Below are 14,712 nucleotides of genomic sequence, written 5' to 3' on the forward strand. Positions count from 1 at the left end.
CGTTTCTGTGTGTATAAATATAAATACCTCTTCCTGGGGCACCTGGGCATTGGCTGGTGAGGACCTTTGACACACACTGAGGTGATGGCAAGGATAGTTGATCCCAGAGACAGCTAGCGTCATCTACGACATGAAATGCAGAGAAAATAAACTTAAGATACTTGGATCCCGAGGGACATCCAAGGCCACATGAAAATATTTTAGAGGAATAACATTAGTTATTAATAATAAATGTTTAATAACATGACCGCTCCGAGCCTTGAGGCCTGTACAAGAGCTATCAAAATCCTGACTTTGGGTGAGACTAAACACTGGACTGCACTAACTGGGGAATTCGCCTTGGATGGCTGCATGAAATCCATCTATGTCAACCACTAAAGTCCCATTCACTGCTTTCTGGGAACAAGATAGATTTCTTTACTGTTCTTCCAGACCAACAAGAGGAACTGTGAAATGTTTGTATATTTTGAGGTCAAAGACATCTTTTTGAAAGTCAGGATGAGCAATACAGTCATCTCTTTCTACATCGCGATTTGAATTTCCCAGCTTGACACTAACATGGCTTATCAAACATATTGTATAATTTCTGTTACATGAGCCTGTTCTTTTTTCTCACAATTTTAAACCCTACAGTTTATATACAGTGATGCCGCTAATTTGTGGTTGCGTTCTGGTCTCAAGACATCTGCTGCGCTTTGGAGCGCCCTCATCATTAATGATGTGCAATACCTCTTATTTCGTTTATGATTTGATACTTGATATTTGATGGGGATGAGGGGAGATTATGCTTAGAAGGCAATCCTTTTTTTTACCGTTAACCTGCACTAATGGGACACAAATAATCTTTGCAGAGGTCTCTTAAAAGCTTTTTAACATGCAGTTTTACATTCAAAAAACAATGACAATCATATGAAATGAGGAAATGAACATTTAACATAATTTAAATGGACATCTTTTGCAAACTTTGGAGGCAAGCAACCTTCTTTGGACTCATAGCGGCTTATTTACAGCTTGTCACACTCAATGACGAAATGCACGGGCAGGAGTCACCAACACAGAGGGTCCAATTGTTGTCCGGATGCCTTACATGTATGTGCGTTACAGGCTGCCGTAGTTAAGGGTGAACTGAGTATTGCTAACCAAGCAGGGGAATGCAAACTTTTAGCAAAAACTTTGGATGTTTACATTAAACGAGGTAACACTAACATCAAGACATCAGAGTAACACGGGCTACTGTTGGGGCCAAAATACAGGTCAATAGCTTCCCTATGTTATAACTACGAAAATATTCAATTTCTGCAGAAATTCACTTTTCTGGAACCAATTAGTCGCAATAAAAAGGATTATGGCATGTCAATCTTTTAAATCAAAAACAAAATTTGAGGTGTTGAATGGCTCAAGTCAGTGGTTATCAGTGGTTGAGTTAATTTAAAATATTTTCAAAAAATTTTTTTTTCAAAACCTAAAGCAAAATTAACAGATTTTAGTCCATATACAGAAAGCGAGACCGAGTAAACAGAGTCTTGGGTGAGCACAAACACAACAAAATATGCTCGAGCAAACATTTTTTTTTTTTTTTCAGTGAGGAGGGGAGGCCCCAATTGTATTACATTCTCTGCAAGGCTCAGTGTACCACATTTCGAAAACCCCTGGCTTAAGTAAAACCAACAGATCTTGCCCAAATAAACTACAGTATTCAGTCATTGGCTGGTGCACCATCCCTCCTCAAGATATAGTGGCTATCAGTCATTTATTTTCAGTGTAAACTTGACAGATGACTAACCAAACCTCTGCAAAATCTTAACCTCTGTAGATCAGGTGCAAAATGAAGAAAACCTAACGGCAGTCTTTACTGAAACACCAATCTTTGGTCTAGGTTCACCTGTCACATTCAAAATACTACAGACTAATGAGCTCCCAAATCCAAGGCCAGGCCTGAAAATGTCAACATTCAGTAGGGACTCATTACAGACGGTGTCTGTATGTAGGCTTTGACCCGAGGGACATCAACAATATGAGTGCAGCCATCGCACACAAAAAAAAGACTGAAACCAAAGACGCCTATTTAAAAAAAATGATGCGATCAGAGATTAATTTACAACATAATGTGGAACACACAAACTCTTGAGTCAATATTTCCTCAACAAGATAAAATCTCAATTGCCATCAACAAAATCCATTAAAAGCATAATTGGCCTTGCTATCATGGTATCTCTTGCAGCTTGAATGATACCATTGTTGGCATAAAATAACACTTTATTCACTGACATGTGCTCACTATAAAGAAAAGTGAACAAAAAAAGCCTTTCTGATAGAGTGGACTAAACAACATATCCCATGTCTTGACAAACAGATCCTCCAGCTCTTGATTGATTACATTTTTTTGGGACTACCCTTTGTTTCATAACCCTCGGACCTTTTGAGAAGATTAAATGATGTTTCACTGCATCCAACCTCAAAAGCAATGGCGTGTTGCAAGAGACCTTGCTTATGCAGCACTACAATCTGACTACGCACAAAGAGAGAACGCTTTTGCCTTTGCCGTTATTTATGACAGTGTTAATATCTGACAGAAAAAACACTGAATCCACATTGTTGCCAAGATTTTGGCTTTTAAAGGCTGTGGTCTTTTGATCAGCTGAGGCACAGCCTATTTCACTGTAAGAAAATGAGGTTCCGACTGCTAATATATACAGTACTTCCCATAAATGCCACTCCAAATATATACTGAGAAGAATACACCATATGCTTGGTATAAGACCATAGGGATGCTTTACGCACGCTTTTGCAAAAAAAAAAGGTGCTACCCCGGTGTAAAAAGAAACCAATAAAACATGTCAGATTGTGTTTCTTGTACGTTTACAATCAATTGTAAGTGTATTTGTCCCCAACCCACACACACACACACAGCGTGAATACGAGGAACACCAATGAAGAACACTTAACTGGATTGGCTAATATTTGTAATTTAACTCCGGCCAAGGTAGCAGCGTGGGACAGATCTTTGGATTAATGTACATGTTCAGATGTAATTCTAAAAATAACCCAAAATGATCTTTGCAGCGATTTGAGAGGCAAACTGGAAGAATGAGTGAAGATGAGTCGAGTTTGATATTACGAGTTTGTGAGGAAAAATAGTTTTTTTGCCAAGTTCCCTCCTCGAGTAGCAATCAAATGTGAGAATCTTAACAGTGGCTGTCAAGGGGATCTCCATAAAGACTTTACCCACTACGCTCACAATGAGAGCCTTTGGTCTGAGGGCTTCATAAGCGTATAAATAAAGTTGATCACTTCCTCTTTCAAAAACAGCCTAGAGGCTTTGGTAGGGGCTGACATAGATGCAGAGAGCTGGTGGGGGGGGGTGGGCTCTCTTCCTTGCTTTGACCCTGTGGCTTCTCCCGATGTTGAGGTACACAAGTGCAGCTTGGAGGCTCAGTGGTAAAATGTGGAAACAAGGCTGAAGCGCCGCAGGACATGAGGGGACGGGGTGATGAGGTTAACCCCCCCCCCCCATCCACCGACTTCACCCCTCCCACCCCAAACTGGCCTCTCTCACATCTACACACAATAAGACCTGGCTCCTCTTTTTTGGATTCTTTTAATTAACACTTGCATTGAGGGTCTAAGCATTCAGTGTCCGATACAGGAAAAGAATGTTCTCTCTCCCTCCCCCTCACTCCCCTCCTCTGTTACTGCTCCCCTTCAACTCTTTCTTCCCTTCTCTACTCTTCTTTTCTCCCTTCATTCTTCCCGTGTTTTAGTTGTTTTTTCTTTTCTTGTACATACAGTGTTTGGATTAGAGTACTTGGCAGGGAGTGTGAGATAATAACTGCTGACAGCTGCACTGATGGTAATTATACTTCACTGTCTTCCCATTTTTATTGATTGGATGGACATAGGAACTGTGACAAAACATAGATTTCAAAATGACTTCAATAAGATGGCATGAATCAAATGTGTTCACAATCTCCAAAAATACCTGTGAATGTCTTTGTCTAATCTAAAGTGTGGCACACTCACATTTCAGCGACCATTTTACTATATGATACTAAATGAGCTACTCATTTATGGAACATTTATTTGCATAGCTTATTTCAACTCAAACAAACCGAATATGCTTGTTTTTACCAAAACATTAACAAAATGATGGTAACAGTTCTTTCCCATCTTCCAGAACCAATGTGCACATGCACAGTATCATGGCATACTCCAGTGCACGAGAAGGGAAGGGCAGCGGTCGAAACGCTTATGAAAGATTACACATTTTGATCTAGTCTTAAGCACATGAAGTAATACAAAAACAGTGTTGACTTTAAATTAAAAAAAATTGAGGGCCCCTGGAAATCTTGCGTCTCCAGGCAATTGCCTATATTCGCCTCATGGTATGTCCTCCCTCGCTGCATGGCCAGGCAAATGAAGAGGAAAGCTTTCAATACAATACATACAAAAAAAAACAATATGGCCATTTTACACAGAAAATAAAACAATGCAACAGAGGGAACTTGATACGAAATGTCACCTGAAGGCAGACAATCGTGCAAAGGAGAGGTCTCCTGAGCTTCCAGCTGAAGCATGTTGCTATGGAAACCAAGCCCCCCATCACCACCACCACCACAATAAAACTTTGATTTCATAGGCCACTGTCAGGTAGAGGATTCCATTAATGGAAGGTAGGAAATGGAGAGAGGAGCTGGCCTACACGGCGAAGCACCTCTTGGGCTCTGCAGCATTAATACATTAGCAAACACCATGAAACACTACATAAATGTCAGCAATTACACACTTGGAGGTAGGATGTGTCTTGGTGGGGTTTGAGGCTTTAAAGGCTGTGGGGATGTAATAAAAGGGACATGCCAATCACTCATACGGGCATGGAGGAAGCGCTGCCAATCATAATGACTTGTGAAGCCTGCACAGAAAGTCTCCCAAAGGCAAATAGAGCAGACCCACACACACACGCACGCACGCACGCACGCACGCAATATAACACAGCAAACTGAATAAACTGTTGTTGAGTGATACATGAGTATTATCCATCCCGATCTGATTTCAAGTACCCATAGGACCTTGAATATCCCTGAGCACAATAAACAATGAAACACACTCAGTAGACAGTACTGGGGAAGGTGACGCAACACAAAATTAGCTTGTTCCTCTGAAAGGCGAGCATTTCTCTCTGACAAACTCATTTCTGAAACTCCAAGAATATATGACACAGTTTCACACACAGTGGCACAACTCCTCAGCCTTCAGTCAGGCAACACCACTGCTGCTTGCTGCAGCTAAAATAGAACTACCGTATTTTCTGCACCATAAAGCACACCATGTTATAAGCCGCATGCTAACACATGCTAAAAGATATTACGAGTCAGGCAACGGTATAAAAAAACATTGAGTTTAGCTGAAATTTATTATACTATTTAACAATACACTCATATTTTTAATTAATATTTTCCCACAAATCCATCAAAGTCCTCATCTTCCGTATCTGAATTGAAAAGCTGGGCAATTTTTCCATCAAACATGCCGGGTTCCCTCTCATCATTGTCGGAGTAAGTCTCGTTGTCAGGTGGCTGTTCAGCAATGATGTAGGCAATGATATCTTGGTTGGAATTATTTTGTTAATCCCCCTGCAATGATGGCATGCTCCGAATTAATTTGCTTCACTTGTTTTTTTTACAGTAGCAGAGCGATTGGCGCAATGTTGTTTTGCAGCCCCAGAGCCATTGTTCTCTGATTGGTTTATCGCTGCCACTGTACGTATTACATCCTTGTGTCAGTGGGAAATGGTCTGACAGTCAAGCTGCACGCTTACCCAAGTAGCACAACATTTTTACAAATTTTGAAACTCGGACACACCGGATTATAAGGCGCATTGTCAATTTTTGAGAAATTTAAAGGCTATTAAATGTGCCTTTATAGTGCAGAAAATACGGTACCTTAGGAGTTTGATGCAACTGACACAGCTCTGTTGTAAAGGCTATATTGGAGTTCAATACTCAAGCCTAGACACTGTGTGATTCAAAAAACACACACACACACACACACACAAATGTAAATCCAAGAAGGCAAACACAGTAATAAAACACAATTAAAACAAGGGGAAGTCAACTTAAGTGGTAATCAATTCCACTGCAGGCGAGCTGTTATGTGTTGAGCGAAACGTAATCTGGGGCCTCTGAGCCACCATGTTTATTGGCCCAAACCCCGGGAGATGAGACTGGGCTAATGAGCTAGACACTAACACTGGCTCCCAACCCACCTACTTGGCCGGCCAAGTCCTGGGCTTTCTCTGTTAATACCTTCAGACGTTTCAATAAGGGGACTGAGGCTGAAGCAGAGGCCATTATTACACTTCTGTCTCTCTGCTTTTTAATATCTCCTCGTCCAGCAGACACAGACGCTGCGTTGGGAGTACTAGCCAGGTGGTGAACAGGCTTAAGAGGCCTCGACGGGGTGCAATTATACAGTGCATCAGGAAGGTGTTCATGGCGCTTCAGTTTTTCCACATTTTATGTTTGAGTCCAATTTTAAATAGGAATTTTTGTTGTCAAAACAAAAAATTCAACCCATAATAACAATACAAAAAAGTATTTTTGAAATCTTGAGATGTCCAAGGGATTCAAGTGTGGGCCCTGGCTGGGCTACCCAAGGACATTTACAGAGTGAGTTGTGTTCTTAGGATTGTTGTCCTGCTGAAAGATGAACAGTTAGCCCTGTCTGAGGTCAAGAGCACTTTTCATCCAATGTCTATATGAAAGTAAGCTTACAGAATCTTTACTTGATATTATTAATTGACTTCCATCTATGAAATGTATGAAACGTAAATTTATATATGCAAAAACATCCTCCTCACTTTGTCTGTGATTCAGAATTTTGGATGACCTTTAAAAAGCAATCTGAAACTGTGGTTAAGTTGTCACTGTGGCTGTCAGGGGAAAAAAAGACGGCAAGTCAATACCAATCCTTCAAACTAAACAACAATCCCATAGATCTAACGGGAAACTGTTAGCTCAGGGTGACGCAAAGACTATGTGCACAGTGGCAGCATAATGTAGCATGATAAAACAGCCCTTACGATTAGTAAGGGAACACATACACTGTCAAAGACAGGCTGAAACAAAAAGGGTCAGAGGTTCCTTAAGGTTCTGCTTCTGATCAGCTTGACTGTGGAGGATGAATGGCTGGGGAAGAGCGACCCCAGGATGAGTGAGGTCAGCCGGACTCAATGATGTGAGCTGTAATGTCCACAGATTGAGGTCATGGGATGGGAACAGTCTTTGACATCTTAATTAGCTTCTGACAGACGGCTTTGCTATGGCACAGTTCCGATACTATTCGCAAGTATAAAAAATAGTATTACTCAATTGCGGGTAACCCATGGACTCGTTGGGGCAACTGTTATCTATAAGACTACTGTTTTGTATTCAAGCACTTGTGAGTATGACCTATAGAATGCTATACATGTTAAAGCAGGGATCGCTACTTCAACTTAACTGGGGGAAAAGACTTGATCAAATTATATTAACAGTACAATAACAAGCAACAGTACAGGAATGAGTAAAACAGACCCACTTGCTTCTTCGAGTACCTGGGGTAGTTATATCTACAATTTAGTGGTGGCTAGACAAAATATAGCGAGGGTTTGAGGTGGAGAGTGAAGTGTTAAGTGTGAAAACTTAAGAAGTCCGATGCCAGCATGAAAAACTTGTGCATGGTGTGCGTTTCACTCAGCTGAAACATCTTTTTCGGACTTTAACAAAAAATAGCCACGGACAATATCACTCCACAATTAACAAGTTAGCACATGATCACAGTCAAGTTGGCATTCATGCTCCCTCAGTGAAGCTCCTCATTGCCAGCAGCACTCCTGACCGGGCTGTGCCACAGACACTTGACACCATCTGAACCACTTGGGGTGCACTCACCTTTGTTGCCAACAGGCAGCATGTTCAGTTATTTTGAGGGGATGGTAAAATTTAGAGTTATACAAGCTGTACAATGGCTACTTTACATTGCATCACAGTATAATTGTTATTGTTGTCCCATGAAAAGATATGATGAAATATTGTCCGTAATGTGAGCGGTGCACTCACTGTTGTGATGTAATGTATTTGCAAAGTGTTAGAATTTCCACTTTCAATGTAGATGAGGGGCCAAAGCAGTAAGATTGAAGAGCAAACTTTAATAATATAGCTTGTGTGTGTGTGTGCGCATGTGTGCATGTTTCTTACACAGTCATCAGATGCTGATGCAGGCCATCCTTCCCACTGTTGATACCGGACTGGGATGTTGGTTAGGTCTGAAATGTTCCTCTTCACCTGAAAACAGAAGACAAGACAAATCATGACTGTGTGTCAAGACAAATGGTAAGAAATTGTAAAATTTGCAAAATTAAATGATGCGGTCAGAAAGAGTAAGTAATTGTGTATAAATAAAAGAGTAATTAAAGAGAGTACAATGAAGGGCTGCATTCAATAATCCTATGTCACTGTGCAGGAAAACAAACAAAGAGGCAGAGAACGAAGGAGGAGATGAGTCAAAGGAGGGATGCACTGTATAGAGGAGGAAAAAAAGGGGGGGACAGTGTTTTCCGCATTCCTCAGATGCCACGGCTAATGCCCTGTATCAACAGCCACACGTTCTGAAATGAACAGTATTTCTCTCCCCCCATTCATGCGCGGCTGGTGTATCGGCATCAATTAATAACATTCCATTCTTTAAAAGAGTTAGCAGCCGGCAGCGCCTGTCCAAAGGCTGCCGCGCTGCTCCATCCAGCACCCTTGTTGCTTTAAAGCCCTCACGCCAGCCTGATGTGCGCCAGCCGAAGGTGATCAAAGTTCGTCGGCGTCTGAGCGGCGGCGGCCCATGGATTCTGCGGCATTCATTTAGCGGTATCCACAGATTTCAGTGTCCGCGGGGCTGGACACTGATGTTACAAAAACTGTCCATTGTAAGACGAAGAGCCTTCTACCCACAGGATCAAATCCTATGTTTGGAAAGCGTATTGAGAAGAGATGGATCCTCGAGCGTCTGGTCATGCAAGTGGAAACTCAAAGAACACTGCAAAACATGTCAATGTCAATGGCTCCCAGCTGAAAAACACAGAATTATGAAGGCTATGGGGACAAAGTTTCCACTTGGGGGCTTGGGCCAACAAATTTTGGTGTGACCTCCACAACACTATAACTTGCACAGTGCTCACTGCACAAAAATCACATTTACAAAAACAATAAGGCAGTTTTGATTGACATCACATACTATTTAACAATGTTATGTGGTTATAGTGGACTAGCACAAAGGCCACACAGCGAGGAGACCCAAGCTTGATTCCACCCTCGGCCATCTCTGTGTGGAGTTTGCATGTTCTCCTTGTGCATGCGTGTTTTTTTTCTCCAGGTACTCTGGTTTCCTCCCAAATTCCAAAAACATGCTAGGTTAATTGGCAAATCCAAATTGTCCATAGGTATGAATGTGAGTGTGAATGGTTGTTTGTCTATATGTGCCCTGTGATTGGCTGGCGACCAGTCCAGGGTGTACCACTCCTCTCACCCGAAGACAGCTGGGATAGGCTCCAGCATGCCCGCTACCCTTGTGAGGATAAGCGATAGAAAATGAATAAATTAATAAATGTGGTTGTACTTTGGTGTACAACCACACAGCATTAGAACTGTGTGTAATACTCAACTGTCCAAAATGTGAACACAAATCTCACTATGTTGCAGTGCAGGTGGTATATGTCACTGCAAATTACCAGAACAATTGTAAATTCTTTAGTTTAGTAACATGTGCGAGTGTGTGTGTTTAAACTACCAGTCTCTGTCTAAAACGTGGTTATTTTGCATTGGCACCCTCAAGAAAATCAACATTACAAGAGGCACTAAAAAAGAACACTAATAAACGAGTGGCAAAATCCACCCATTGTCCATTGGTCGTAAACCCCTCACCACACGGCGATGAGCGTATTCTCACTCTCAGGATGGCGGGCCCTGAGTTCAGCGGGTGGCCAGTGTTATTACAGAGTGTAATATCTATGTTTGATCAGCCGGACTACAGGGATTTGACTGACCGCCTAGCCACTCGATGAGAAGAGGGGTAAAGGGAGGAAAGGAGAGGCATAAACACTAGTAATGAAGAGACTGGAGTCAAAAGGTTAAAGCAGCCTGAGAGAAACAACAAACTAATGCCCACTGCGGAGAGTGTGGAGGTGAGAGGTGGTGATGGAGGAGAGTGGAGACAGAAATTGAAAGGAACCTAGCAGAGGACAAGCCGACTTATGTGGGAAGAAAAAAAAAACGGTGGACCTGCACACCTGCAAAAACTTTGCCAGTTGCTCACGATTACCCTTAATGACAATTTAACAGCGTAATTACAAATCACTAAGACACCCTTATAAAACAAAGACTACAAAGTATGTGTACTCATAGTAAAATGATGCTGCACCTTAAAGGTGAGCATACATTAGCCTGCATCAAACAAATGCTAACAATATTGTCTAATGCTGCCCCCTGTCTGCCATCACAGTCATCTAAATGATGACTTGAGAATTATGTTTTTATTTTTCTACTTGCAGTGACTAATGTCATATTAGTTTTACAATACATTTAATGATTAAAATTGCCCTGATGAACTAATACTGTAACATTTTAATAAGGTAAATGAAAGTAAAATCAGACAACCTTACTGCTAATATTTATAGAAGATTAAGCACTGAGTTTAGGACATTAGCTAAATTTGGAAATGTATTGCCAACACCATTTAAATCTAACTGCTGAGCTTAGACAATGGTGAGGGAAGAGAAATTTCTGGAGAACACTGGTAAGTCGTGGTGAGCGTCTCACAGCAAATTTAATGATCTGATCATTGTAAATGCCAATTGCCTGTGATCCCTGGCTGGAAGCAAATCAAAGAGTTTCTGTTAAAGAGTCACAAGCTTTCTCCCTCGTGTTCGCTTTCTTCGGCTCCCCGAGGCACCAGATGTCTTTCATTCATTTTTTTTTTTAGCCAGCCTTCCTTTTCTCAGCCCTGTAGCCCTGTCAGCTTTCGATTCATATATGGCTTCCAGGTGCAAAGAAGGAATGGGCAAAGAAGGAATTGGGCCCCAGGCCCAACCCTGGGGGGGCAGCAGAAGAGAGAAATCCCCAGGACAACGGGTCTGGTCACGGACAACTCAGGTCCCGACAGCCATCTCTATTCTACCCTCTGCTTCCATGGCAAACATTTGCTCTACAGCTTAGCTCACATGCTAGCCAGCTACTTACCCCCACGCTCTTGTCTAGTAATGCCAATCAGAGTCTACCGAGCTCAGTACTCTAGACATCCAAAAGAAAGAAGTTAGAGAGGGGACACTGGGAGACATGGAGAAGGCACAGAAAAGGAGGGGTAAGGCCAGTTCCCTAAGAGCCACAAGGCAAAGCCAGAGCCCTTATGCAAAGACAAACAAAAGACAGGATCGTCCCTATTGATATGCACATGCAGGCACTGTCGGTAAGTTTTCAGTGTAGACACAAGGGGGGCGGGCAAGAGAAGGGTGTACTGTAGTGGAGTCCATATGTGTTTGTGACTGGACACAGTATGAAGAGAAAGGGGACACAGTTTGAAGAGAAAGGGGAGCCAGGCTGGCAGAATATGGTGTTAATTGTTGCGCTCTCAAGTTTTAGAGTGGGACAAATAAACTCCTGATCACTTTAGGACTTGTTGAAAAATTGCAAGTATTTACATTTTATTTAAGGATGTTCTAAGTAGAGCTTCAAAACACAAAAAGAACGAACAAGAGTAAAACAAAAAATGTGAGTGAGCTTGCAAACAACCATGAAAATAAAATAGCTGTTCTTCAGCTGATCAACAGTTTAGGACCATAGAGCAAGAAAATAGAAATTATATTTTGAAAGAAGAATAAGAAGCGGCATCAATCGAGTTAATTGGTTTGGGCTTGCTTGATGTCAGTCTTTCCAAGAGGCTAGTAGGAATGTTGCTCCAGGTGGTGAAGATGGATTCACGGAGTGCATCCACATAGCCACCTCCCGTTTGACACCCCTGCACAATCTGAAACATTGTTCCATTGAAGGAAAAAGCACCCCGGATCATGATGGTGCCCCCTCCACCGTGCCATGTGGGATCTCCACATCAAGCTAGTAACGTTGGAAGCCATCAGGACCGCAGACGTTAATTTTTTTTCTCATCACACAAATAAAACATTCATCCACATTTCAATGTCCCATGTTTATGTGCAAAACGGGCAATTTTTCAGCGTTGAAGGAAACTAGGCTGCTCAACTGCTCATACAACCCTTCTCTTAAGGTTATTGGACTGCATTTGGCACCCGTAACAACCTTCATTTGAGCCGAAGATCGTCCTGTCTGGCTCAGAACCAGCTTTTTGTTGTTGTTGGGGTTTTGGGTTTTTTTGCGTTTACCACTTATCACTGTCATTATGTGTTCAACCTCAGCAGCAATGGCATGTTGCAAGAGAACTTGCTTGTAAAGCTCAACAATCCAACCACATTTTTTGCCTCAGGCACACTTGACAGAAAATTCTATTGAATCTAAATTTGTTGCCAAGATTTTGTCTTGGCAAGGCTGTGGTCTTACATTTTTAATCAGCGAATAGATAGCCCATTTCAGGTTAATGGTTGTTTGCAAGAAATTACTTACGCAAAAAGTTTTGTCTCAATACCATTTCTTTCTTTATGCACATAGAACCTCCTTAAGATCCATTAGAACAAAACATATTTACATAGAATATCTTTGTTTTTGTCATACATAAACCATTTTGAGACAAAATCAGCCTATTTTGTGTTAATTTCGACTTGAAAATGATGACAAATAGATAATGTGACTGAATTCACAAAAAACTAAGGAATACAAACTTAGTTTTTTGTCACTGATCTAATGACATAAATATTTTTAGCAGACAGTAAGAAAAGCAGTTCAATGCTGAATGTAGGAAAACATTTGATGCCTTGCAGCCTAATGAACAAACTCAACTATTTGAAGCCTCAACAGTCTGACCAATTAAATACAATCCATCGCAATCTGGAAGTAAATATTGTCTTTGTCGGTTTATCTTGTCTTTGTTGTCTTGTCTTGAGGGGAAAGGAGAAAAAAATGCCCCAATTTTTTCAGTTAGTTGTAGCTTTTTGTGTACGAGTTGAGGGAAGTGTCATATGCTGCTTTGGTATGGTAATATGTGTGGGTTTTTCTGTTTCCTCTGAAAAATGTGTGTGTGTACATATATAGTTTATTATTTATGCACATATTGACCTCAATCAGTCTGAAAACATTTTCAAATGTTGCACTGCGCTTTATTTTGATAAACATGCAGCAGATTTGCCTGTTTGCCCTGTTGGCACTTGTGCATGCGTGATCAGATAAAAGTACGCATCTTGAGTTGATGTTCACTTTGTTCCTCATTATTGTGAGAATTTAAAACATGTCCGTAAAATGTAGACACCTCATAACAGGCTAGGCCGGTGTGTGATCAGTCTCATTTCACTTTCTGGCATCTATGCTTTCCACATTTTGCCTGCCTCTCATCGGCTCTCTGGGGCCACTTTGCAAGCTCATTTTGTCCCACGGGCGAGCCACAAGTGGCCATCACATTTATGCTAACTTACTTTTTAACAATATTTTCTTTGCCTCTGACTACTTTTAAGTGTTCTATTCTAACTCAATGCTAGTATTTCATGACAAACGAACACACTGGAGATGTGCTTTGTAATACAAATTTACACGTACAATTAAATTACAAGTACAATTTAAATGTTGGCAGGCAGTTATTTAGTTAAAAGTTATTTAGTTATTTTATTTTGTTAACTCCTATTTTGACCAAAAATTCCTTTCCCATGTATTCGTAAAACTAAAAAAGCCATCACATTAGGTTTGTTTCAAAATAGCACAATATTTTGTCTTTTTGTACTTTCACATAGTACTATTGGACTAACAACAACAACAAAAATAATAATAATACTACATATTTACGTATGTATGACTAACTATGTATTTGTGTATTGCATATTAAATGTTTGACTCCACTCATTACCTATCGACATAGTGATAACATCATGGAATTCAACAAAAAAACAAATACGTTCAGCTAAAGAGTAAATGTAAAAGAGGGCATAGTCAATATGGGACAAGTACAGCTATGCAAGTTAAAGTTCTGGGCCTCCTATTCTCTCCAAAGGTCCCCTGAAATGCCTAAAGACAAGCAAAAGACCACAACATGGAGGCAAGTTAAAGCCCACATTGTCCCAGCACGGTTCCCTATGGCTTCTTACGCCACCCCCACCACGTCGGCAGCCCTTAGCCAACTTTCTGGGACCATAGTTTTCCCCCTCCCACACCGCAGGGAACCCTCCCCAGTGTTTGTAATCGCAGTAGAAACACTTAAGGTTCACAGTGGGTGCTCATCAAAACCATCTGGCTGATAAGAAGAGGAGAGGAAGATGACAAGCGAGGAGGAGGAATAAGAAAGAGCAAATAAGAGAGAGAGCCAGGAAACCAGGGAGGCAAGCTGACTCCCGTCCAGCTCAGATGCTGGTTATACTAATCTGGTCAATTAGCATCATTACAAGCACGGCTTACTTGCCAGATTATTATCAGTGTAATAATCTTCACGCTCATCAAGGAGGAAGGCCATGTAGTGGCTGCTGTGAGCAAGCAACAACTTCCTATTGTGAATGAAAAGAAGTTTCGGTGGTGTTTTATGGTG

The 14,712-nt window shown here is 41.3% G+C and overlaps 2 protein-coding genes across 2 annotated transcripts in view; one reads left to right on the forward strand and one right to left on the reverse strand.

Annotated features, from left to right (window-relative positions):
* The window catches only part of cdkn2c (cyclin-dependent kinase inhibitor 2C (p18, inhibits CDK4)), a 77,289-nt gene that overhangs the window by 36,655 nt on the left and 25,922 nt on the right, over positions 1–14,712 (forward strand). The window lies entirely within an intron of this gene.
* The window catches only part of faf1 (Fas (TNFRSF6) associated factor 1), a 64,290-nt gene that overhangs the window by 28,290 nt on the left and 21,288 nt on the right, over positions 1–14,712 (reverse strand). Inside the window, exons 8-9 of the mRNA XM_058072940.2 lie at positions 8,235–8,321; positions 28–123 (exon numbers count right to left, since the gene is read on the reverse strand). Coding sequence (XP_057928923.2) covers positions 28–123; positions 8,235–8,321 — 183 coding nt within the window. The remainder of the gene's footprint in view (positions 1–27; positions 124–8,234; positions 8,322–14,712) is intronic.

The sequence above is a fragment of the Doryrhamphus excisus genome, linkage group LG4 (genome assembly GCF_037039965.1).
Source record: "Doryrhamphus excisus strain RoL-2023G ecotype Guam linkage group LG4, RoL_Dexc_Guam_v1.1, whole genome shotgun sequence".
Classification (NCBI taxonomy): Eukaryota; Metazoa; Chordata; class Actinopteri; order Syngnathiformes; family Syngnathidae; genus Doryrhamphus; species Doryrhamphus excisus.